This window comes from Myotis brandtii, unplaced genomic scaffold, assembly GCF_000412655.1.
Source record: "Myotis brandtii unplaced genomic scaffold, ASM41265v1 scaffold78, whole genome shotgun sequence".
Lineage (NCBI taxonomy): Eukaryota > Metazoa > Chordata > Mammalia > Chiroptera > Vespertilionidae > Myotis > Myotis brandtii.
Window position 1 is genome coordinate 2466135 of NW_005371131.1, and position 24891 is coordinate 2491025.

Consider the following 24891-nt stretch of genomic DNA (forward strand, 5'->3'; position numbering starts at 1 on the left):
AAGCCTCATGCTCGCTTCCAGCTGCCTGGCTGCCGGCCGCCATCTTGGCTGACAGTTAATTTGCATAAGGATATGCTGATTAGCCAATGGGAAGGGTAGCGGTCGTACGCCAATTACCATGTTTCTCTTTTATTAGTGTAGATTATATTATTTTCCATATAAACAACTGTAAACCTACATTTGCCCACCCATATATAAATTATATATAAAACTGGTTTGTAGCTGGAATAAGTCTTTTTAACTTTTCTAGAGTGATACACTGACATCTGCAGACCTGAGCTGGTGCTTGTAAAGTTTGATTGGAGAAAGTTTCATGTGGTCCAGCTGTGAGATGTAAGAGGCAAGGTTGAAGGTTCTTGATAAGCATTCGTTATAATTGGTGCTCTTGCTTATTGCTTTGGTGTCCATGATGCAGTTTTAGTAACTTAGTGAGTTTCTTCTTTAGATGGAATTTGTTTTGTTTAGTCTACATTGTGCCCAGATTGATGATTGAAAACGTTACACTTTTGCAGGTCATTGCTTCATAGCTCTTCCCATTTCTGCTATTTTTATATCACATGAATCATTGCACATTTAAGCCATCTGCAAGGCCTGAATGGAATGAGATAAAAGCTGCCATCACTCAGATTGACACTTGAAAAGCTGGTATTCATTCGGAGTTTATTCCTGATTATCCTTTATATTTTAAAGTCTCAAACTTCATTCCACAATAGTTGCTAACATCTCTAAGAAAAGTATCTCTGATTCACAGGTGTGTTTTTTTAGTTGAACATTGGGTCAAAGGGAAAGGATTTGTTGTGTCACCCAGAAGAATCAGTTAGGGATTCAGTTCTAATTCTACTGAAATAATAAGAATAGTAGGTTCCATCCCTGTTTTAAAATATGTTGGTTTTGCCCTGGCTGGTTTAGCTCAGTGGATAGAGCGTCTGCCTGCGGACTGAAGGGTCCCGGGTTCGGTTCCAGTCAAGGGCATATGCCTGGGTTGCGGGCTCCATCCCCAGTGGGGGGCATGCAGGAGGCAGCCGATCAATGATTCTCTCTCATCATTGATGTTTCTATCTCTCTCTTCCTCTCCCTTCCTCTCTGAAATCAATAAAAATATATTTTAAAAAAATAAAATAAAATAAAATAAAATATGTTGGTTTTAATGGGCTCAGGTTTGGCATGCACATCATAGTGAATGGTAAAACACAAGGTTCTGAAATTGCCAGGTGAATGCTTCAAAATAAATGTTTTTTGCATGCTTAGAATATATCACACCTATTAGATATTTGTCAAAAGTGTTTCTCAACATAGCAACGTTTTTGAGGATTTCTTGGTGGGGTGGGGGGTGATTAGATGAACACAAGTCTGGGATGCAGCAAAAGAGACTCATGATCAAAAATGCCCCTTCACACTCACACACTTTCACTGTAGATGTATACAAACCTATCCTTTATATGTGTGTAGTGGATTAGTCAGGCTCCCTTAAAGCCTTTCCAAACAGATTTTTCTCAACGCAACTTTGCTCTGAGCAGCAAAAGGTTGGTGTGTGTGCTAAAGTTACCTGGAATCGTGTGAATTAGGGAGGGGAGTATAGACTGCTTTCAGAGTAAGAAGTGTCTTCCGTTTTTAAGTAAAGTGGCCATTGTCACCAAGTGTCTCCTCTATATAAATAATACTTTGGTAAACCAGTAGTCATAAACTCTGGAACTTATAGAGGGAATAAAATATAAAAATATTCCTTTGTTTCCTGAAATGATAGACCAGAAATGCATTGATCTTCACAACTAATACAACAGACTCTTCATTTTCAAGACAGGAAGATCTAAAAAATAGAAAGTTTTACTAAGAATCTAAGAGTAATGGTACTATTTTTATTTCTTTTATTTTTTAAAATATGTCTTTATTGATTTTATTTTATTTTTTGAGAGAAACATCAATTTGCTGCCTCCTGCATGCCCCCTACTGGGGCTCGAGCCTACAACCAGGGCATGTGCCCTGACCGAGCATTGAACCTTTGGTGCACTAGGCAGTGGTCAGCAAACTCATTAGTCAACAGAGACAAATATCAACAGTACAACGATTGAAATTTCTTTTGAGAGCCAAATTTTTTAAACTTAAACTATATAGGTAGATACATTGTTATTAACTTAATTAGGGCACTCCTAAGGCTTAGGAAGAGCCACATTCAAGGGGCCAAAGAGCCACATGTGGCTCACGAGCCGCAGTTTGCCGACCACGGCACTAGGGGACACTCAGCCCACTGAGCCACACAGGCCATGGCTGGTACTATTTTTATATCTTCAGTTATCCTAATGTATCTCCATGTCGTCTTGGGCAAGTCACTTAGTGTTTCTGTTTCTCCCATTTTACTAATGTACTATAGATATTCAAAAAACCTAAATTTTGTGTGTAAACTATAGCATTTTGAACATAGATAACATCTTTCTTTGTTTTTTCTCAGAGAAGGACAACAGTAATTTTTGCCTAAAGAAACTGTTTGATAATGATTTGCGTGGAGGAGGATTGTATTTTACATAATTCATGTGAAGTAATTGTACTTATTTTTTGTTCACTATTTATTTCTTTGCTTAGCAGACAGAAGGCGGAGCACAGACAGACGGCCAGCCGTCACAGACACAAAGTAGTGAAAATTCAGAGAGTAAATCTACCCCTAAACGGCTGCATGTCTCTAATATCCCTTTCCGCTTCCGGGACCCCGATCTCCGACAGATGTTTGGGGTAAGTCTCTGAAGTCCTTTTTGGGGTTTACAATTAAAATAAATTTAATCTACCATGTATATTATTAGTCATTAGTACTTTAGGATAAAATAACAAATAGATTGAGGAAGATCCTGGGAAAATCAATATTGTCATCAGAAACTTTTCCTATCACCTGTCTACTAGACATCAGCTTTGCAAATTCTCACATAAATAAGGTGACCATTTGCTTGGATATGAGACTTTCAGTGCTAACATCAGGATAAACTGCATTTACTACCTTTCACAGTGTTGCAGATTAAATGATATAATATCTGTGAAAGCAGATAGTACCTGTGTTTGTTCATTTGTTTTTTCACTTTCTTACTTATAACTCAACAGTGTCAAGACCAATATCTAAAATCAGGTCTGGGTGTTAGTTTGCTACCTTTGATGTGTTCTTCCAGCTGTTTCATTCTTCCCCCAATCAACCATAGAAACAGTGTAAGAGCAAAGATTTGAGTTATTGGGAAGTGAGTGGCTGCTGAGCATCTTAATTTTTTTCTGGGCTTATTGTGTTGTTGCCTGCTTTAATTTGAGCAAACTCTTAACTTGATCTGGGACTAAGAGATAACTGGGTTTTAAAATTTTTTTATTAGTATCACAGCCTGGTGCTTTTTCAGAAAACCAAATCCTCTTCCTGAAGTTTAGGCCACTTCATGGTGACAATACCTTGGAGCAAAGTTCTGTCACTTATAGCTGGTTACCTGGATGTGTGTTGCACTTTGAATGCAAGGCCAGGGTTGAGATTAATGATAATATTGAAGAACTTGGAAGAGAGGTTTTACAGAGGAAATGGTAGCAGCTGGTCTCCATCTCTACAGGAAAGAGCACAACAGAAGATATAAATGCAGCATAAAGAATTCCGGTTACATTTGGGAAGAAACTTCCCAGGAGTACGAGTTATTAGGTTTTCTACTGAATTGTCAGAGATAACATGGAATTTCAAGCTCTGAAAATGGAGTGCATTCTCTTGTCAAAAGTGTGTTTTCCATTGAAGATCTGCCCAGACCACTTAACAGTGCTTTCTTGAAATGTATTATACCCTTCCCATAAGGCACTAAGTGCATAAAAATTTAATTTCCTTGCAAGGGTAGGTACCTGGTTGCTCTTCCACGTGGTTAGTACCTACTACTTAGAAGGACAGTTGCGTTGGTAAAGAGCATAGATTACATGCTCCGTTTTATAAGCTCTGTAAACTTGAAAAATAGCTTCTTTCAGCCTCGTTTTTTAACCATAAAGGGGAAGTAGTCCTGACTCTAGAAGGATGCTATGAAGACCCATTAGAAAACAGAAAAGAAAACAAACTCTAAAACACCATACAAATCTTAGTTTTATGGGATAGGTATAGGGAAAAAACAAAATGCTCTTCTACCCAAAATAAAGACATTCTCCTCTTTCAGTGATGTTTCTAATTTTCTATTAAATGGTGAAACAAGAAGCAAGCCCAGAAGCTTATTATAGAAAACTTGGGCTCTTACTACATGTTTTTATAATGATAATAATGTTTTAGCCCAATGAGAAAGCATGATTTCTGTTTTGCTCTTTTTTTTTTAATTTTTGCACATTTCTCAAAGTCTGGTTTTAAATCCAAGTGAAACAGATAATTGGGTATATGAGTTTAGTACTCAGAGAGAAGTGTGAGCTACAAAGATATCTGGAGATTTACTGCACATCCCCTCAATGCAGTTTATCTGAGGATTGATTAGCACAGGTAGTTTTGTCTCTATATACACATCTCCAAATAATTACTGTGTTGTGTCTGCCCTCTAGTCAGCTGTTAGCTACCTAACAATAGTTACTAGGCTTTGTAGTTTTACTTTGTTTTGATTTTCCAAATGTTAAAATATTTAACTAATTACAAAGCAAAGTTACTATTTAAAATATTCTTGATGGTGTTCAATGCAGAAAGATTAAAGTGACAAATAAATGAGATCCATACATAATGTCTATGAAAGTTTAAGTATAATGGAAAATAGCATGTAACCTATAGAAATAACACAGATATATATTTATTGACTTGGAAAGTTGTTCATAGTATATTAAGTTTTTTTAAAAAAAAATAAAAGTATATGTGGAAATAGTTACATGCCTAAGGAAGAGCCAGGAAGGCTGTGCAGCAGAACTAAGGTGGTGGGATTGGAGGTGATAATGAACATGATTTACTTTCATAAGTTAAAGAAAAATAAGGGGAAGCAAAACAGCCTTCAAATCTTTCTACGTAGGATTTACTTCTTAAAACTGAGACATTTAAAAATTAGAGATGTAGTGGGGGAATCCCCAGTTCTTGCCCGTGTGAAGAGGCATGTAATAGGAAAACTCGCTGAATAAATTCTGAGGACAGCGTCCCCCGTGCAGAGTGGGCAATGCATGAATGAGGGAATTGAAAACCGAGTGGAAAAGGAGAAATGCTCAGCTCGGTGAGGAAAACTCAGAAGCTGGCATTGGGGCCCACCAACAAGTAGAAACGTGGATGTTAAATAGGTATTTGGGATGGAGGATGGGGAGGCCTGTTTCTTTTTCAGACGAAAGTAAAGTATGTGCATAAAAAGCTGACGATAAACAAATGTTTTTATTTTTGTCTCTGCAGCAGTTTGGCAAAATCCTAGATGTAGAAATAATCTTTAATGAACGTGGCTCCAAGGTAAGCTCCATTTCAGCATTAAGTCAGCTTGTTTTTGTTATTTTAGTTTTGTTTTATTTTAAACAGTAAGTAGTCAGAAAACTTAAGCTGTCTTTCAAGCCTGCAAAAATGCTCCTGTCTAGCTTGGGTTAGATTATCTCTAAAAATAAGCTGCCACATGCCCAAACTTTATCTTGATACCTAAATCAGGAGAGTGATGAGATAGAAGCAAGAGGAGTTGGAGGGGAGAGTGTGGCAGTCAGGAAAATAGGATGTAGGACACACCAGTCCTTCATCAGACATCAGTTTGCCCTATGCTTCTTATATTAAAGGAAAAGTGAAATTCTATTCTGAAGTATCAGAACAAATCAGCTTTAAAAATAGAACTTTGAAATGACATATTTAGAACAAATTTAATATTTCAGTTATTCAGTTAACTTGCTCTCTCTTTCGAATGAATTTTGACAAGACTTAACTACAGGGAGTATAGTGACTCAGGACTTCACTATGAACTCATTTCCTCCTTTAAGTTAAAGACTTACAGGCCAGCTGCAGAATACAGTGAGTGATTTTTTTTTTTTTTGCATAAGAATTAAAGAAGTAACAGTGTGCAAATTGATATGTGTATTCTCTTCTAAATGTGTTCTATATAAGAACTGAAATATTTTTAATTAAAACATTTTCCCTTAATAATTTACTATTAAATTTCCAATGTGTATGATTTAGAATTTTTATACACTAAAATGAGCAACGGTGTTTTTAGGAATGAGTGGTTGGTAAAGTCTTACAATGGCATTATGAGAAAAGATCTGATTAACTGGATTTCGGAAAGTTTTACTTGAAAGTTTTCTTCCTCCTTAACAAATTAAATACACCCACAGACACAATCAGCTGTGGCCAAGCTTACAAATATTTACCTTGCTATGTTCAGTTCTGGCATTTTTAGGTAAGACCAGTTTTATAATTACTTTTCATTGGGTCATCTCTACTGAATTTTGAAAATAGCCCTTGGCTATGATTAAATCTCTAAGAATGTAATTTGAAAACTCATTTATTTGCTCTATTTAACTTAGTATTTATCTCTCTAATTTCTTATTCCAAATTAATACCACCTCTCTACAGAGTTATGTACCTGCTGCCCCTATCTGTACCAATACAAATGTATGTACTGTTCTAATGCTCCTGATCATTATTCCCTTCCTTTATAGAATGCATCAACACTAAAAGTGTTTAATTTTTACCATAATAATTATTTTTTAGTATTAAAGAGGTAATTATATACTAAGCTTCCAGTTTTCTGTTAAAACAAAAAAGATTACTATGCCTATACAGAATTTTCTCCAGCACTTCCTTGGTAAGTATTTTTAAAGTGAAACCAATTCAAACTGTAACCAGTAAAACTATGCTTGTAATTTCCTCACAATGGATTTCTATTTCTTTGTCATATAGTTTGCTTTTATTTTTTGTGACCTTTTTAGATACAAGGTGAAACAATGACAGTGGTTTAGAGATGAGAAGCACATGAATGTAAAATAAATGTGAAGATTATTGACTACACTGTTTATCTAAAGTAGCAGTTTAAATGTTTTTGGCTTTTAAGTGTATGCACTTAAAATATCCTTAACAAGACTCTTAACAACCGAAAGCCCAATATAATTTCATCAGGCTCCTTACCAAGAAAATAATTTAATTGAATTCTTTGAAGCAAAGGAAATTGATCTTTCTTAAGGCTTCTTTCATTGACTTCAAGGATTTTTAAATTTACCCGATTCAATTGCTTCTCCCCTATAATTTTCATTTTTAAAGGACATAAGTCTTCCTCTTCTCTTTGGGAAATCTAAAAGCATATGCTGCCTCTCTCAGCTCCATGCTGTGTCCTCACTGCCCCTTTCCTTTGGGCTGCTGAAGGGAAGACAGACTGTTACTAATTGGTAAATGTTTTAAAACAAAGCACAGAATTTGGGGTTGTCTTGAATCTGTCTACAAGGACTGGTGCAAAACCCTTTTTCATCCTTGCCCTTCTGTTGTCACCTAACGTTCTTTGCTGAAATGGGTTCCTCTGGAACTGTTTTAGACTCGTTAATAGAGATTTATATTGGAGTCAAACCTAGATACCTCTTCTGGAATCCACCGAAGATAAATTAAACAATACTTTTCTTTTTTTAAAATTAAGTTTAGTTTCTCATTTCTAATATGTTTGGAGTTGACTATAAATTACATGTCTTGAAAGGAACCTGAGAAAAGAAAACTTAATGTGGTCCTATTGTTCAGTTAAGAGTCGTTCAGTCTTTTAAGAGTGCTTTCTGTACAGAAATTAGCCTTATTGAAAAAATTTTTTAAGCAGTAATGGAATAACTAGTCACAAATTAATTCTGAGATAAGTAATACTTACTTGTAAAGCAGTATTTAATCAAATGGCTCCAAAACAAAAGCAACTCTTTGCCATGTTTTATTTTTTGTAATGAGACTTTCAGCCCAGGGGTTTAGAATATCCCCACTTAAAGTCATAAGTGGGCACTGTTATGCTGCCATGCCCGTGCCTTCCTGCCTGCCAATACTCTACCTTTACAGCTTGCCTGCAGAGTAGAATTTCTGTGCTCCAGGAAGTAATTGTCCGTTTGTTGCTGACTTTTTTTTTTTTTCTTCTTTGACCTTCATATTGTGCATTTGGTTTACCTAGATTATGGAGCAAATATATATTATTTACATGTTTACACGTGCACACTGCGCATTTAAATTATTTCATGCCATTTAAAAAAAAATCTTTTTTACTCCCTATTCTTTTGTATAAATATAAAGTCAGCTGTATTTAATTTTTTGTGATTAACTGAAACAAAGATAGACTATCCTTTTGAAAGTGTTCAATTAGGATATATGATGAAAAATGGTACCCCTGCCAAAATATTAACTAAGGTACTCAAACAGAATCTAGAAAAGGATTATACAGGCTTGTGTAGCTTTATTGATCCTCCAAATTTCACCATATATAGCCCAGTATTAATATAAACAAGAAGATATAGGTAACTGGCCATAGGTCCTGGTTTATCTAGGACAATCCCAGTTTTTATACCTGTTGTCTGAACATAATTATTAATAATGTCCCTTTTTCCCCTTAAAGTGCCAGTTTGAACAGTAAATTATATTGTCCTTTGAGTGACAACTTTTAAAAAGCGCCCTTTTAAAAATGATTATAAAGGGAAAACATGATGTTAATGAGAAATAGAAAGAAAAAAAGCGTACATATCTCACTAAAGAGAATATTCACTAATATTCTCATATATTTCCTTCCAGTCTTTTTTTCTCACATAGAATCTTAAACAGAACTCTAAATAAGGGTCACCTAGTTCAATCCCCAGTACTCTTGACCTTGCATTCTCTGCTAGACACTTTTAGAGCCTGCAGACTTGTTGCTTTTCAAAGTTTATTCCATTGTTGAAATTCAGATTTCCCACCATCCTGTTCATTATCATCCAGCCCTATAATAATTTGTGATACTTATCAAATTTATTAAATAAAGAAGTACACATATTCTAACATTTATATTTTTCATAAGGTTTTTTCAACATACTTTCGGTAGAGTTGTCACTTGAAAGGACATGTATGTATTATAATACTGAAATGTGTAGAAGCTCTTTACTTCTTCAGACAGTACCAGTTATTGAGTTGATGAAAGGACTACAAAATAGAGCACAGCAACAGTTGTTGAGATTGCTAGGAAATTTTTAAGTTGATGTGTTATTACTTCACAGGTGGATTTCTGGAATGATGGAGATCTGTCTGGTTTGGGTTAGGCTAAAGTTTAAGCTGGAGTTAGGGAAGATAAAACCTCTATTTCCATTCCTCAGACACACGTAGTATGCTCTAACTTCTCCTATATTTCCCTGGCTTTCGATTTCATGGAAAAGGAGATTATTTGTTTATTTATTTATTTATAAATATGGTCAAAAGACTGTCTGAAATTGCACTAAGTCAGCATTTGTAATTTTCAGTAAAATTGACAGGTAATGCTGAAATGAAATGGTTTTCATAGTACTTAAAACTGAATTAACAGTGCATGTATTTCCAAAGGGTTTAGTTTATTTTCTTTTGTTACCATTTTATGGGTTTTAGTTTTCTTTTTCTTTTATTTATTTTTTAATTTCTGTGTTCTGGCCATACCCAGGAGAACCGTCTGCTTTTGATTTCTCCCTAAAAAGTTACATGGTAAATTTTCTTTCTCATTCTTCTGAGATGGAAAAATTCAAAGATTATACAAATTAAAAAATACGTTCACGGTGCTCATCCTATTGCTTGTTATTTATTGCAGTCTGAGGCCAGACTAAAAAGGTGACAGTTATTCGGCTTCTTTGCCCTTAATGATGTCAAGGCAGGTGATAACATTTTGTCACACTCGGAAGAAGCTTTAACCACAACCGATAACCACATTATTCCTCGATTTCCAAAAGAGAGCTGGTATCACTAATGTGACATGGGTGTTTAATTTGTTCACATAGTAGGACTTTGGGAACTGAGAACCTTAGGTAAAAGTATAAAGCATATAGACCTGCATTGTCCAGTATAGAGGCCTTGTTGAGCCCTTGAAATGTGGCGAGTGTACATTGAGATGTGCTTTAAGTGTAAAATACACACCGATTTCAAAGACTTAACACACAAGAAGAATGTCAGGCATCTCACTCATATGTTGTATATATTCAGTTAAATAAAATACATTATTAATTTTACCTAGTTTTACTTTTTAATGTGGCTAGTAATCATTTTAAATTATATGTGAATTGTGTTACATTTCTGTCTGATAGTGCTGGTGTTGACAAACATATCAACATGATTTTTTTAAATTAAAATAAAGGTTTACTTTTTATCTGTTTTTTATTTTCTTACATCCCTGATATATTTTCTCTTGTTAAGAGTTTGACATTAAACCTTAGTTTGACTTTGAAACTAATCAGAGTGGTTAACGTTTCCCTGTTTGATATATTGCTCATTTTGAAGCTCTTCTAAGGAAAATGTTAGGATTGGACATAATTTTACTAATTTTTTTCAAAGCAAAAGCTCTGAATGGCCTAACTTAATGTGAATTAGATTTCTAAGAATGAAGGCACATGAAAACATCATTTCATATAAGCATACTTTCCTATTAGTAACTTTTTAAGCCCAGATAATCTGTGAATATCCTTAGCTCAATTCCTTGCACATTTTCAAAAATCTTACATTTTATTGAAGAACATAGTATATTAAAACAAAATTTTAGCCTTTATTTGAATTAATATTCTTGAAACAAAATTGTAAATGTGATAGATAAACATTAAGTTGAGTTGATGGAAAATTACATTTGACGTTTCAACATAAGAGAAAAGCGTTTTAAGGCCGATACATTTAAAATGCTGTCATGCGTCTCACCTTCCCAATCAGACTTTAGTTCTGTGAGGTGTATTAATTTCCTATTGCTTCTGCACAACTTGCCACAAATGTGGTGGCTTAATACCACACACATTTATTATCTTACAGTTCTGGAGGACCGAAGTGCAAAATGGATCTTTCCAGGCTAAAATCAAAGTGTTGGAGGACTGCATTCCTTCAGTAATTTTTAGGGATAATCAACTTCCATGCCTTTTGCAGCTTCTGGAGGCGGCCCACATTCCTTGGCCTGCAGCCCCTTTCCAAATGTATCCAGTCTTTCTCAGGCTGCTGCACCCTGATTCTGACTCTCCTGTTACCCTCTTTCACATATTGGCACCCTTGTGATTACCCTGGGCTCACCTGGATAATCCAGGATAGTCTCCCTATCTCCAGATCATTAATCCCACCTGCAAAATCCCTTTTGCCATGTAAGGTAACATTCACAGGTTCCAGGGATTAGGACAAGGGGGTTAGGGGCACTATTCTGTCTGCCACAAGGTCTATTTATCTTCAAAGGAAAGAAAGAAATCCTCTTATTTCTGTTTCAGATCAGTATCGCCAAGGCCTTCCTCCTCTTACCCTAGGTGAAGATGTCTGTAAAGATGGCTTTATTGTCATGTCTTTGGTATCTTGATCAGCATTTCCTTTGACAGATAAGCACCTTTCTTTTAAAACCAATTTTAAAGCATTTGAAAGTGAAATTTTGTTCCAGAATATTAAAGTCATTATTGACAGAAATCTTACACAGGGTGTTAACCTTGGTCATTGCTGACCGCACAGTGTCAGTGCTGGTGACACCTCCCTGTGTTCTGTTGGAGATGCAGTTGTCATGTCCCAGGTGTCCTACCTGCACATCCAGAAAGGAGAGTCATAGAGCACACTTAGCAATTGGACTTGAGGAAGAAAATTAAAGGATTTGGGGACTAAAGTGGTTTAGTAAATAGAATACTGAACTTGGATTTCAAAGCTGAATTTTAATTTCCTCACCATTAGCGTAGGAAGAAGCTACATGGAAGAAGCCTAATTGATGCTTTGAGCCTTGTTGCTTATTGAGTACTTAACCTCAGTTTGACTTCGTTTCTTTACCTTCTAAATGAAACCAGCAGGTTTAGCCTTTCTGTCCCATGGTTTTGCTTAAAAGGCAAACATCTATGTATGTATATATGTATACAGATATAGTCTTAATGCTCAAATTAAAAACCTAGCTTTAGTCTGCACATAATTCATTATATAAGTATTAATTTATTAATTTTATCCAAGGCATAAAATGTATGAGTCTGTAGCAAACAGTTGGATTACAGCTTTACAGCTAATAATACTTCTAAAATGTGATATAAAACTCATCGCTATCTCTGACCTCTCTTAAAAGGTTTAACTTTCTGGAGGATTCTCCAGAATTGGAGACCTGGTTTCATCTCCAGTGGATCTAGTGTAGACAACAAATGGTGGAATTAATTAGTAACTTGCTCTTGTATACCTATACATACTAACATCAAAATTTGATTTTCAAAATGTGTTCCCATTGATATTTTCAACACATTTATTTCTTTTTAAGGGAAGTGTTAACTAATTTACCTGTAATATTCCATACGTTGAAAATTTCCTATCAGCTTAGCATTGCACCTTCTAGGGTATTTATGGTGATATCCAAATTGAAGGTAGAGATGATCCATTGGAATCCTCCATGGTTCGCTGTCCAGCCATATAATCCTTTAGAATGCTGAGTGATCTGATCCTTCACGATGATGGAGTTGCTTTTATAAAATTTTGTTGAGCAATTTACACTGTTTACCATCTCAGTTAAGAACATGTTTTGTGTATACAGGAGAACTCATGGTAATAAACTGTAAAACAGAACTTGAGTAACAAAGGGTTCCAGGTTACCCTACGATGGTGTTTAAAGAATGCTAGAGGAACACTGGAGCTATTGAGAAATGAGGCCTTTCCCAGAAATGTCTAAGCATTTACCACTCTACGGATGTAAATAACTTGAGACAATTTTATAGTTGTACCTAAAATGAAACTGATATAGTGCTTTATGAAAGAGTTGTATAAGAACATAGTAAATCCTGCTGATGTTGAAATTAACAGTATGATTAAAACCCATGCAGTCTTTTCAAATACACTTCGAACAGTAAAGTGGGTTAACTCCCTGGTCTCCTGCTTTGTCCACGTAGTGAAGTAAAGCTTCATGGGTTTTTGTTGTTCAGTATCTACAATGCACAAACAAATTGATCCTAATTCAAGGTAGCAACTGTATTACTGTTTTATGGTATTCTTTTCCTGTTGAATAGTATGCAACTGATGTCACTAACATAGTTCTCATTTCCATTGCTTTTATATTATTGATTTTTTACAGAGAGGAAGGGAGAGGGATAGAGAGTTAGAAACATCGATGAGAGAGAGACATCGATCAGCTGCCTCCTGCACACTCCCTACTGGGGGTGTGCCCGCAACCAAGGTACATGCCCTTGACCAGAATCGAACCTGGGACCCTTGAGTTCACAGGCTGACGTTCTATCCACTGAGCCAAACTGGTTAGGGCTCCATTGCTTTTTTGACTATTCCTTTTTTTCTCCATATATGGAAAATTGCTAACATATTTAGTAGCAGATGCAGGCATCAACAAATGTACAACTTGGGCAAATTTGGATAAGCAATTTTTTGAAATTAAAGTGAACATACAAAGGTGGGCAGAAGTAGTCTTATAGTTGTTCCTTTGGAAAATAATACAATCCTATATAATAAAAGGCTAATATTCAAATTGTCCCTTCTACCAGGAGTTCATCCAGGGGGCGGGGCCAGCCAGCCGACCGCTCGCAGCCCCTTCCCCTGGTCTGCCGGCCCGATCAGCCCTGATCAGGGCAGGCTGGCCAGACCCCACCGTGCACAAGTTGGTGCACCAGGCCTCTTAGTAATCTATAATAATAAAAGCATAATATGCTAATTAGACCGGACGACCTTCCAGGCGAAGCCAGGGCTGTGAGGGAAGCCGGTGCCGGCAGCCAGGGGAAGGAAGGCCTACTCTTGTACAAATTTCGTGCATCGGGCCTCTAGTTAAATAATACACTTTCATGTACTTATAACTGTAAACCTACTTTTGTCCACCCTTCTAGTGCCACTCTAGTGCCAGTGTGGTCTTTTAAAATTGTCACTGAAGAAATGTCATCATTGACTGACCACTGTTTAGTGATAGTTTCATTTGCTTAGACAAACATGAGTGCTTTTTTTTACCATACCCAATACTTACAGAATTATACATCAAGATTATGTCTTAAATTATCCTGTTTCCAAGGTGGTACAAGCAGGAGGCAGAGTGGGGGCTCAAATGATTAGACATCTTAAAAATCTCATTATATAATGATGATACTTAAATATCAGTTTTCATGTAGAAGTTACTAGGGAATAATTGATTTAATGAAGTATTTTCTTAGTATTACATAAAGAAACATGTATATTAACAGCATGAAATGAGAAAGAAAAGTAGGATATTTTTAAAAATACTCAGATTCTTGGTTGAATAATTTGACCCGAGTAACTGTATACCTTAATTTTGGTCTGGCCTCACATGCTTTATGTTTTATTTTATTGTTATTGATAATTATATTATTATTACTACTACCACAACAGTTCTTTATTCTCTTACTGGACTTAATTTTCCTTTACAAAATATGCATGGTCCAAAAATGTGACTTCGGGAGCATATTGCTGAGTTGTTGCTGATGTCAGTTTCAAACTGTGATATTTTGTTCTCTATTGACCACAAGATCAGTATTTCAATATAACGATGTGCATGTTTTCCCCCCTTCTCCCGCTGCATGCAGGGATTCGGGTTCGTAACTTTCGAGAATAGTGCTGATGCAGACAGGGCCAGGGAGAAATTACACGGCACCGTGGTAGAGGGCCGTAAAATCGAGGTGCATGTCTTCAATAATTCAATTTCTGGTTTATATTTTTGTTTCTCTTTTTGTGTATTGCCTCACTTATTTCACATTTGGAGCCCTGTCTTGTTTGTGTGTGTGCACACATGTATGTGTGTTTGTGTCTCTGTCCTTCACCTTCTTGCACTAAAATGTATAAAAGCAACACTTCTATCCTCCCCGCCTTTTTTGTTTGGGAATTTTAATTTTGTGTTACGTGTGTGTGTGTGTGTGTGTGTGTGTGTGTGTGTGTGTGTGTCTGGGTATTTTTCATTTACTTTTTTCCTCCAAGGTGTTCATCCTTTGCTCTCTTGATTTTTTTCCTTTGCCTCAGTTTGCCAGACTCCAAATTCCTATGATCAGGCCAATATAAAACTAACTTTAAAAATGTCTATCTCTATCCAGTTGATAACATTGTGTCCTGTAATAAATCAAGGGGCCAGCCAATGCCCTCTCTCTCAGGAGGCCAGTTCGCCTCCATGTGTGTGATAAGCAAGGAATAGAAGATCCTAGAGGTTGTTGGGAGGGAGGAAAGAATCCACAACTCATCAAATATATTTAATGTCAAGAATTTCAACAGTTAATGGATAAAGTCCTCACACAGAGGGTTTGGCGGTTGCCTGGTGAATGGACTATCATTGTGGTTGAGTCAGCCACCTGTGTTCACCAGCCCTTCTTATTTAATAAGGCAATGAAGGTTAACTGGCTCCTTTCCCCTTTCCCAATTTTGAGTAGTATGAAATATAAAAGCCACCATTTTGAGTAAGATGTCTGCATATTTTGCTTTTTTTCCCCCTCCCTTTCCAATGGTTTAGCATTAAGGGCCCTTCACTTGACTCACTCTTTCCATGGTAACTATACACAATGCTGGCGATGGTGCCCGTTGGCGGTAAGTGAAACCAAAGCACTAGAGAAGAAGCTTTATAAAATGTAATTACAAAACAATTAAGCAAGAAAGAAAAAGTCCATCTGCCATCTCACATTAACACGACAAAATGTGATTTGACTTGTTGCTCCTCTCCCTTCCCCTCCCCCTTTTGTTTTCAATGCTGTGGGTAATGCCGCCTGGACTTTGGATGTACATTGTTTTGTAGCATCTGAGCTGTTGGATACTGACGTCATGGTGACTGTCCCCCTTGCACATCTTACTCAGAGTTACTCAACTCCAGTTTGGCTGGTTTTATTAATGCACTTCCTGCTCCTACTTCCTTTCCTACTTGTCCTCTTTCCCAAACCTCCGTTCAGAGCTGACTGTTCTTCCTTTGCCTTTGATGGCTCTCCTTCCTGCCCTGACTTTCTCTTTTCCCTGCCTTTATATTCTCTTTACCCAAGTCTGTTCCTGTCCTTTCCCCGTTTCCTTTCCCACCCTTTCTCTCTGTTACATGCAGCTATTGGTCTCTTTTGCTGACTGGTGGTCTCTGATTGGTTCTGGCCATTTTTTTTTAAGTGCTTGGGTGCATTCTGCTCCAGCAGCTAGTGTAAGCTCTTGCCTCATTCTCATTCCTGTCTGTGAGAGCCTTGCTCTTCACTTTCTCCCTTCTCCCCAAAAGTGATTGTTTTTCCCTTTTATTTGTGTGTGTGTGTTTTTAACAGCATGCTCCCAGTCTCATCATTGTTGTATCCCATTCTTTCTTTTTAAATGTGAAATGTTTGTATTATTTGGTGGGTCAAACCAGAGTAAATGGAGTTTCAAGCTCTTTTCCTCACATAGGAATATTACCACTATACAAATCCTAAAAGACATATTAAAGCATTTTTTAAGTTCCTGTTCTACCTAAAATCGGTCTTTTTGTAGCATAAATTTATCACTATACAAATTTAGGATTATGTAAGTCCCCAGAGGCAAAATAAGACATTTATATTTTATATGTTTGATCTTTTTTTCTTTTTCTTTTTTTTTCTTTTTTTTTTAAACTGGCCTGTCTTATGACCTGGCAGCACAGTATTTAATCAAGGTGTGTGGTGAGGCTTCACCTCCTGGTCGGAGCTTTGAGGCTGGTTCTGCCACTGGGCTGCTTCATCTTTCTTCATCAGCACCATCTCTGTAACACCAACAACGCTTTGAATTATGCCATTCTGTAATGAGGGTGGAGAGTACCATACAACACGAGACATACGCTTTATTATTTTCAGTTCTTTTAAGTGCCTAATCTAAAGGCCTTCTGAAAACTTGATTCATAAATGGATAGACCACATGGTCTAGAAAATTCACGATGGTTCTGAAGACTGTCAACATGGAAATCTAAGTTCCTATATTTGTTGACTAACTTCAAACAGTAAAATCTTATACAAACATACCAAAAATGCTGAACATTAGAATAGATGAAATTTACAGGCTTATTTTCTTATCTTCCTGTAAATCTATGTCCTCCTTTTTATTAAGGAACTACTTCAGAGTTCATGTGAAAACAGTTGTTTCTAATTTACTATTTTCCCCATATTTTTCTTAATGCAGAGACTTCTCTGTTTAAGAGATCTCCAAGGTACTTATAAATGGATTTTTTCTTTGGAGTACTGGGTGGTAAAGTGGCCCTAGTTTTCCATTGGAGACTAAGAAACTGCATTTTACTCTTGTTAGCCTCATTTAATAAACACTTTAATTAAAATATTATACATTAATATTTTATATTGCTATATTATTTAAATCAATGTTCTCTGAAATTTACTTTTTTAATTGAGTACTATGTTATTGGACAAACAATATCATGTTTCTTAATGTGGTCTACTTCCCCCTTGCCCCTTCTATTTTTAGGTGAATAATGCTACAGCACGTGTAATGACCAATAAGAAGATGGTCACACCATATGCAAATGGTAAGAGATTACTAATCATCATCAGAATAATGCCATTTATTCTTGTGAAAATAATGAGCTTTTTAACATCAAAGAATCTCTCTTGATTTCAGTCTTAAGACAGTTTGTTTCATTTACCTAGGAGGGTGTTTTGTTTTTTTAGAATTTAACTTTTTTCTTAGAATTAAGCTAATTTTTTAGTTGTTAAGGTGTTCTGGTCTCAGTAAAGTTCATCTGATATACAGTGTGAATGTGTCATTTGAGGTTACCTCTTAACTCAGGTTAGGTCCCACTACAGCACCCTCTTTTTGGCTGTTGTAGTTCTCTGTAATACATTATTAGGCTTGTCCATAATACCCCTGGATGCCCACCAATTCTCACTTTTACTGCTAATTCCTATTTATTTGAGCATGAGTAGAGTAATTCTTGACATTTAGCTCTCCTTTTCTCTAGAGGTAATAGCCATAGTGTACGTGTGTGTGTGTCTTCTATTTTCTATTCCATGACTGCATGTCATATAGTGAGTGTTACAAATCTTTTTTATTGAGAAGAAATTTTTCTGTGACTATTTTGTCTAACAGAAGAAACTTTTACATCAGTTGTCAAATTTAATCTAGACTCATGTTCTCTAAGTGAGATGGGATATCATTTTAATCTGCTCTGCAGCAGTGGTTTACAAATTGTGCTCTGTAGGACCACCTTGCGAGGAAAAGGAAACTGTATGGATTGGATCCTGCGGCCTCCAGCTCTACTTTAGTCTGAGCAACTCATTCTCTTTTCTATTTTTTTTATTATTTATTTTATTTTATTTTATTGTTTTATTGCTTAAAGTATTACAAAGAGTATTACATATGTCTCCTTTTTTTCCCCGCCCTTGACAATCCCCTGGCCTCCCCTACCCCGCAGTGTCTTATGTCCATTGGTTATGCTTATATGCATGCATATAAGTCCTTCGGTTGATCTCTTTTCTATTTTAGAGTTCTGCAAGATGTATCTAGATTATAAAAGGGGGGATTTCTCCCTTGTAAGTGCTTTGTGAAAGTCTGAACCTAACTGCTAGAGTAACAGTATGTTCTGGTAATGTCTTAAACGAAATAGAAGTATATCCCACAAAGTCTTCAATAAATATATTTAACCCAGCTTTTCAAACAGATGACACAAATCAGCATAATTAGCATTTTCCCTACTTTTTTTATCAATGGTATATCATGTTGTACCACCACCTCCCCCTTTACCTCATATTTTCTTCTTTACACTGATCTCACAAAAGTGGCAGTGTCTGCAACTTGGAGAAAAACCCATTGTGGAGCAAAAAACTTTTTTTTAAATGGGAGAGGCAAAGTATGTCAGATTTCCTTTAGATCCTGGGAGGGTGGTGTGGCAGAAAGAGCCACTGGAATTCAGAAGATAGAAATTCTACTTCTAGATTGACTCTTCATTTTACTCTGTGACAATGAGCCAATTTCCTACCTTATTCTGTTTTAATCTCTGTAAATTTGCAGTCACAGAATTTTAGCACCAGGAAACTCTTTAGAAGTCATCAAAATCCAACCCTCTTAGCTTATTATTATTTAGGACATGAAACCCAGAGAAATATAATATTTCCTCATTGTCCCACAAGTGGTACCTATCTTGGGTTTTGTGAAGGACGAAATGAATAAACATCTGTGAAAATACATTCTAAATTATACAAAACTGGACATATTCAATATATTATTGACAGCATACCATTATTATAATGTCCATCCATTATATGCATTTAAAGGAAGTACTTAAGTAATAGTGCCATTGGCAGGAAAGAAAAGGGTCATTTTTGAATATTCTAAATCAATATTCAGGTCTAATGGAGCCACATTTTAGAAATCTGCCTCTGTCATGTTAACAGTTGTGACAAGAGTGCTGGGTGCCCTTCTGGTGAATTCTCAGCATTTCAGTTGATGGTGGTTGGAAACACTTATTTGTCTGACATTGCAGAACATTTGTGCTCTTACAATTCCAGTAGGATTTGAACCCAGATTTGGCACAATATTTATGTAGAATAATGAAGGGCAATGTCTATGAGCACATAAAATAATGAATGGGGATTGGATTAATTCAGAATTAATGGGTTTTCTCTTGAATAATGTAGCCATTTAAATCTGATAATTGACCTTTTCTTCTTTTCATTTATAATTTTATAGAGTAGCAGTGGCACAATGTTAGGCCCTTAAACTAATATCAAAGAAGTAAACCAAAGAGCCAGTTTTTCAGAAACATAATAGGGCATATTTGAATTCAATAAATATTTATTGATTAAAGTTTTTATGTGTAATTCCAGTCTTTAACAGTGGGCAGTAGTACACTTTATTTAACACTTGCCATATTCCTATGAATATAAAAAGGGAATGAAGAAATTCAGTTGACACCAAACCTAATGTTTGGAAATACTTAAAATTTATAAATGTTTAACCTAATGTTCAGCAGTCTAGTAACTTTTAAAAGTCTGATGAACTTAAATGTATTTATTACAAATTAAAATCTCAGGACATGCATTGAAGTTGGGAATGTAGCTTCAATTTTATTATTGAGTGTTTCTCCTTGTTCACTTGGTTAACTCCAATGAAATCCCAATGGTAAATCTCAGTGAAAGGAGATTTCAGTTTACCCAAAATCCTATCAACATGGTATAATCGAACATGGAATGCAAAGATCCAGGTCAAATTTGAATTCAGTCAAAAGGCACCTTTATATAACAACTAGAGTAATAAATAGTGTTAAGACGATACATTTAAAAGTGTGATATAGAATGACACGTACTATATTTTGCCTTTTTCCTTTTCCTAAACAAAGAATAGGTTGTTAGGCAATTCTGTAAGAGACACTGTACCAAATGCCAAGATTTGTTTAATTTTCTTTTTCCTTCTCTCATTCCCTTTCCATTTTCCTACCTCCCTCCCAATTTTTTTCTCTCCTTCCTTTTATCCCTTCCCTCTCCCTCTCACCGCCCCCCCCCCACACTGCTCATTATCCCATCACAGTCCTACTTGAAGATAATCAGGTGTAGAAATGTCATCACTCTTTCATATAAACCCCAGTTGGCATTCGAAAGAAAAGTTGAGAATAGACAAAAATAAACCCAGAGATGTCTGAAGCCAACTTGCACATCACTCCGTTTCCCTATATCCTCATGCCGTCTTAAATGCTCACCGTCCTCTCTTCCATTTCAGGTTGGAAATTAAGCCCAGTAGTTGGAGCTGTATATGGCCCCGAGTTATATGCAGGTAGTATTTACATTGATTTTTCTGCGTGTACTATTTAACTAACAACGTCTGTTGTTTTGCAATTCACTATTCCTTTGTAATCTTTTGTGCATTTTTTAATTTTTTTTAATACAATCAGCATCCAGCTTTCAAGCAGATGTGTCCCTGGGCAACGAAGCGGCAGTGCCCCTATCAGGAAGAGGGGGTATTAACACTTACATTCCTTTAATCAGTAAGTAGCCTATGTTGGCCTGGCATGGATTTTGATTGTTGAGTAAGCAATGATGAGCTAGAAGTTCCCCCCCCCGCTCCCCACCCCCCCCCCCCCCCCCCCCCCCCCCCCAAGGCTATATGCAAATTGACCGAACAGCTGGAAGACTGGTCGCTATGACGCTCACTGACCACCAGGGGGCAGACGCTCAGCGCAGGAGCTGCCCCCTGGCGGTCAGTGCGCTCCCACAGGGAGCGCTGCTCAGCCAGAAGCCGTGTTCATGGCTGGCTAGCGCAGCAATGGTGATGGGAGCCTCTCCTGCTTCCATGGCAGCGCTAAGGATGTCTGACTGCTGGTTTAGGCCTGCTCCCCGCCTAAGCCGGCAGTCGGACCTTCCCCGGGGGCTCCCGGATTGCAAGAGGGCAGGCTGAGGGCCCACCACCACCACCCCCAGAGTGCACAAATTTTGTGCACCAGGCCTCTAGTAATACATAACTGAAAAGGAGGTGTTCTTAGGAGCGATAATACTGTCACAGTGCCTTGTTCTGCTTAGCCTATGCTAGAATCCTTCTGACCAAATCATGAAGATTGCCACAGAGTACAAGTAGTTGGAAAGGCAGAGGGGATGAGGGCATGTAAAGAACATTTTAGTATGTACTTGATAATGTAGAAAACAAAAGAAATAAGTACTTGTGGGATATATTATACATATTCTCTACAAGTCAGCTTTGGGCCCTCTGGCAGAGTATCACTTAAAAGCACCCCCAGGATTATTGATTATTCTCAACTGTTGATATCTCAAAGTTACTTTGACTTGAGTCATTTTGCTCCAGCAAGAGGTCGAATTAACAGTTTGGTAGACATGAAATCAATGTCTGCGTGCCTTCCAGAGAGAGCACACTTACAACAGACCTCAGACAATGACTGCCTCTACAGGATACAAGACCACAGGAGAGATGTAACTTCCCTCTCACCTTCCATTTCTGGATTAAAATATTTTAGATAAAGGAATAAAGTTGACTAATGAGATGAAATACCTGAAGACTATTGTGTGCCTTGGAGTTTCGCACCATGTAAAAACACAAAAGAATATTCCCATGATGAGTAATTTTGATATGCACGTAATAATGTTGGAAGCAAGACTAATAATTGGCCAGTTAAAGAGTTTATATCAGTCCATTTAAACTGCCCTCAGAAATGGAAAGTGTCCTTTCTTACTGTGGTGGTAGCTCTTAGAGCTTCTTGACCTGCTTCTCACCAGCTTGCGTGGTGACACCAGCATTGGGAAGGAGCGAAGAAAGCTCACTCAAGATTTATGATCACAGAGGCGTGCTACTGTGAGCTTTTGCATCCTGGGTCTCTTTCCCTTTTCTTTTTCAGAAAAGATGTGGTACATACTTTTTAATCTTTCCTGTAATTGATTCAAAGCAAGTGTGCTTGTACTCCTACTATTGAATGCAAGTTGACATTTCTGTCATATTTTGGGTCTCCCTTTAGTTCCTGGATTTCCTTACCCAACTGCAGCCACCACGGCGGCCGCTTTCAGAGGAGCCCATCTGAGGGGCAGGGGGCGGACGGTGTATGGTGCAGTGCGAGCGGTACCTCCAACAGCCATTCCCGCCTATCCAGGGTAAGTATTAGATTCCAGAATAAACAGTTGGACAAGAAAATACCATAGTCCTCTTATAACTTCCGGGATGTTGCCGTGCCACATAGTAGAGATTCTATGATTATTTACAAATTAACGAATTAGATGGCAAGAACCAAAATATACCATCATCAGAGTATAACAAATATCAATTCATTATTTAAATCTTCATTTTGGCCACCTTAAGCCCTCAAGGTAGTGGCTTAAGACCATAGCCAGAACCGTCTTGTGTTTACTAGCAATGTGTTGGCATGGAGTTCACTCAGCATCGCACGAATATGGATTAACACTACTGCAGAGAACCAAAATAGGAGTTCAAGATTGTAGTACAAGACTGCCTCTGCTGTGTTCACCCCCTTTCACCACCCTGGGCTGGGGCTGAGGCTGTCACATGTGCCCTCCCTTTTGGTTTCACTGCCTGGGTGGTGAGCAGCAGAGCTAGTTACCCACAATGGATTTGCTTTCTTTGTAGGAAACGGATTAAAAGGTTAATTCAAAGATGAACCAAGTCCAATTGAATCAAGGGAGAAAGGGAGAAGTAGGAAGAATTAAACTACAGTTGGCTTCTGAATGATGGTAAAACAACTAATGTAGCTGAGCATCCTTCACCCTTTGATTTTTGTATGGAGGGTGTCTCATGCAGTGGACTGATTCCATAGCAACAAATAAATCCTTTGTTCTTGAATGGGGAGAAGGAGTGAAGATGGCAGGTTTTGTTTTTAGTTGTTCTCATGCGAGTCTAACATGTATATTTTTATAGTGGACTTTATATAGGGTAGTTGCATCAAGGACTTTCCTTCCTCAGAGATGTGACATTTGTGTTCTTCACCTTTTCTCTGCCTGTGATAGCTTTTTCCATATTCTTACAGAGGAATAAATATAGTGGCAGAGGACCCTATTCATTTCTACTTAGTTAAAATTTAAGGGAAAGAGCCTCCTTTGTAGGTCCTTTTCTTATGGCAAAATTGGCTTTCAGGTGTGCTAATTTAGCATTCATTCATAGACCAAATGGACATGCCATTAGAGGTCCTCCATTCCACAAAGTTAGAACATGTTTATTAGATAAGAGAAGTATGCATGTTGAAGTGAGCAGGCTCCAAAGCCACTAGAAGGGAACTGCTTTAGAAACAAACTTTTGTTTGCAGTGTGTAGGTATTTAAATCCCATGCATTCCATCATCTCCATCTTCTGCCATTACTTTTAATTTTATCCCTTTTTCCCCACCTTTCAACTTGACCTTTGACCTTCAACCTCTGACATCTCTTTTTAAAGAAGTAAATAAAGATGCAGTATTGTTTCACCAAGAAATATTTAATTAAAACACAAAAACAAACCTTTTGGAAGCTCTACACACTAGGAAAATTGTTCATGAAGTGTCTTCCAGTCCAAGAGAGTTGACCGTCATGGTCACAAAGAGATACTGCTCAACAGAAACATGGGACTTCTTTATTTTGTGATATTCCTGAGTTACTTTATAAAGTGGTTCAATTCACTCCTATTCGATGTAGGTCATTTCAGTCTATTGGCCAAACTTGAGAACCAATTCTCTACCAAGTCTGTGTCAGGTATATATTTGATCAAAGATATTTTATCTTTATGTCTAATCACATCAATTTCTGTGCATTACATTGAACACTAATGTCCCATGTTTTCTTTTTTATTAACTAAACCACCTATTTACATGGAAGATGGCAAGGAATAAGTCCAGTATTTTATGGGGAATGGCCTAAAATTGCTTCTCAGCTTGGTAAACTAATTTCATCATTAATCATTGTGTTCTAGCCTCCTGTAGCATTTGATACAGGGACTATTGGAATTCTCCTAGAATTTAACTGAATATTCCTAGTAAATGACACAACTTAGTGTAAAATTTATTCATGTTTTTCATGCCACCACTCTTCTCTGTAGAAGAAATGTTTTTCAATCTTTGCCTGTCTCCCCATACTGAAATAGTTGAAGGTTAACTAATCACCACTTGGCATCTATGCTTTGCATTTTATTAGAATTCTCATTATGAACAAGTCTCCGTTTTACAAAAGTGCAGTTGAGAGGCAGATTGCTCTCTAACACCATTCTTTAGCTGCAATTGGAGACTCTAAAAATGGATAAAACTTAGTTCAGTGAACATCACAGATGAGTTCAACTTGCCTGTTGTGTAAGACAAAGGCACAGCATATGTGGGGCATTGCAGAATGTCACCCAGCTGTCCTGTAAACAACAAATGTTACTGAACGCAGAATCAGAAACTTTCCTGCTACCTATACGGAGGAAGTGATTTCATGTTCAAGTTAAAAATATGATGTGATGATTTTACTTGCT

General features: G+C 37.0%; 1 protein-coding gene across 24 annotated transcripts in view; it reads left to right on the forward strand.

Annotated features, from left to right (window-relative positions):
- Positions 1-24891, forward strand: part of RBFOX2 (RNA binding protein, fox-1 homolog (C. elegans) 2) — a 197094-nt gene that overhangs the window by 153665 nt on the left and 18538 nt on the right. For 10 of the 24 annotated variants that reach the window (XM_014530819.1, XM_014530831.1, XM_014530825.1 and 7 more), the window contains 7 exons: positions 2578-2724; positions 5333-5386; positions 14587-14679; positions 17435-17495; positions 20681-20734; positions 20853-20945; positions 22410-22554. In XM_014530819.1, the coding sequence (XP_014386305.1) occupies positions 2578-2724; positions 5333-5386; positions 14587-14679; positions 17435-17495; positions 20681-20734; positions 20853-20945; positions 22410-22554 (647 nt within the window). Of the gene's footprint in view, positions 1-2577; positions 2725-5332; positions 5387-14586; positions 14680-17434; positions 17496-20680; positions 20735-20852; positions 20946-22409; positions 22555-23044; positions 23149-24891 lie in introns of all 24 variants that reach the window. The other 14 variants (XM_005883252.2, XM_005883251.2, XM_005883254.2 and 11 more) reach the window with 4 other exon arrangements.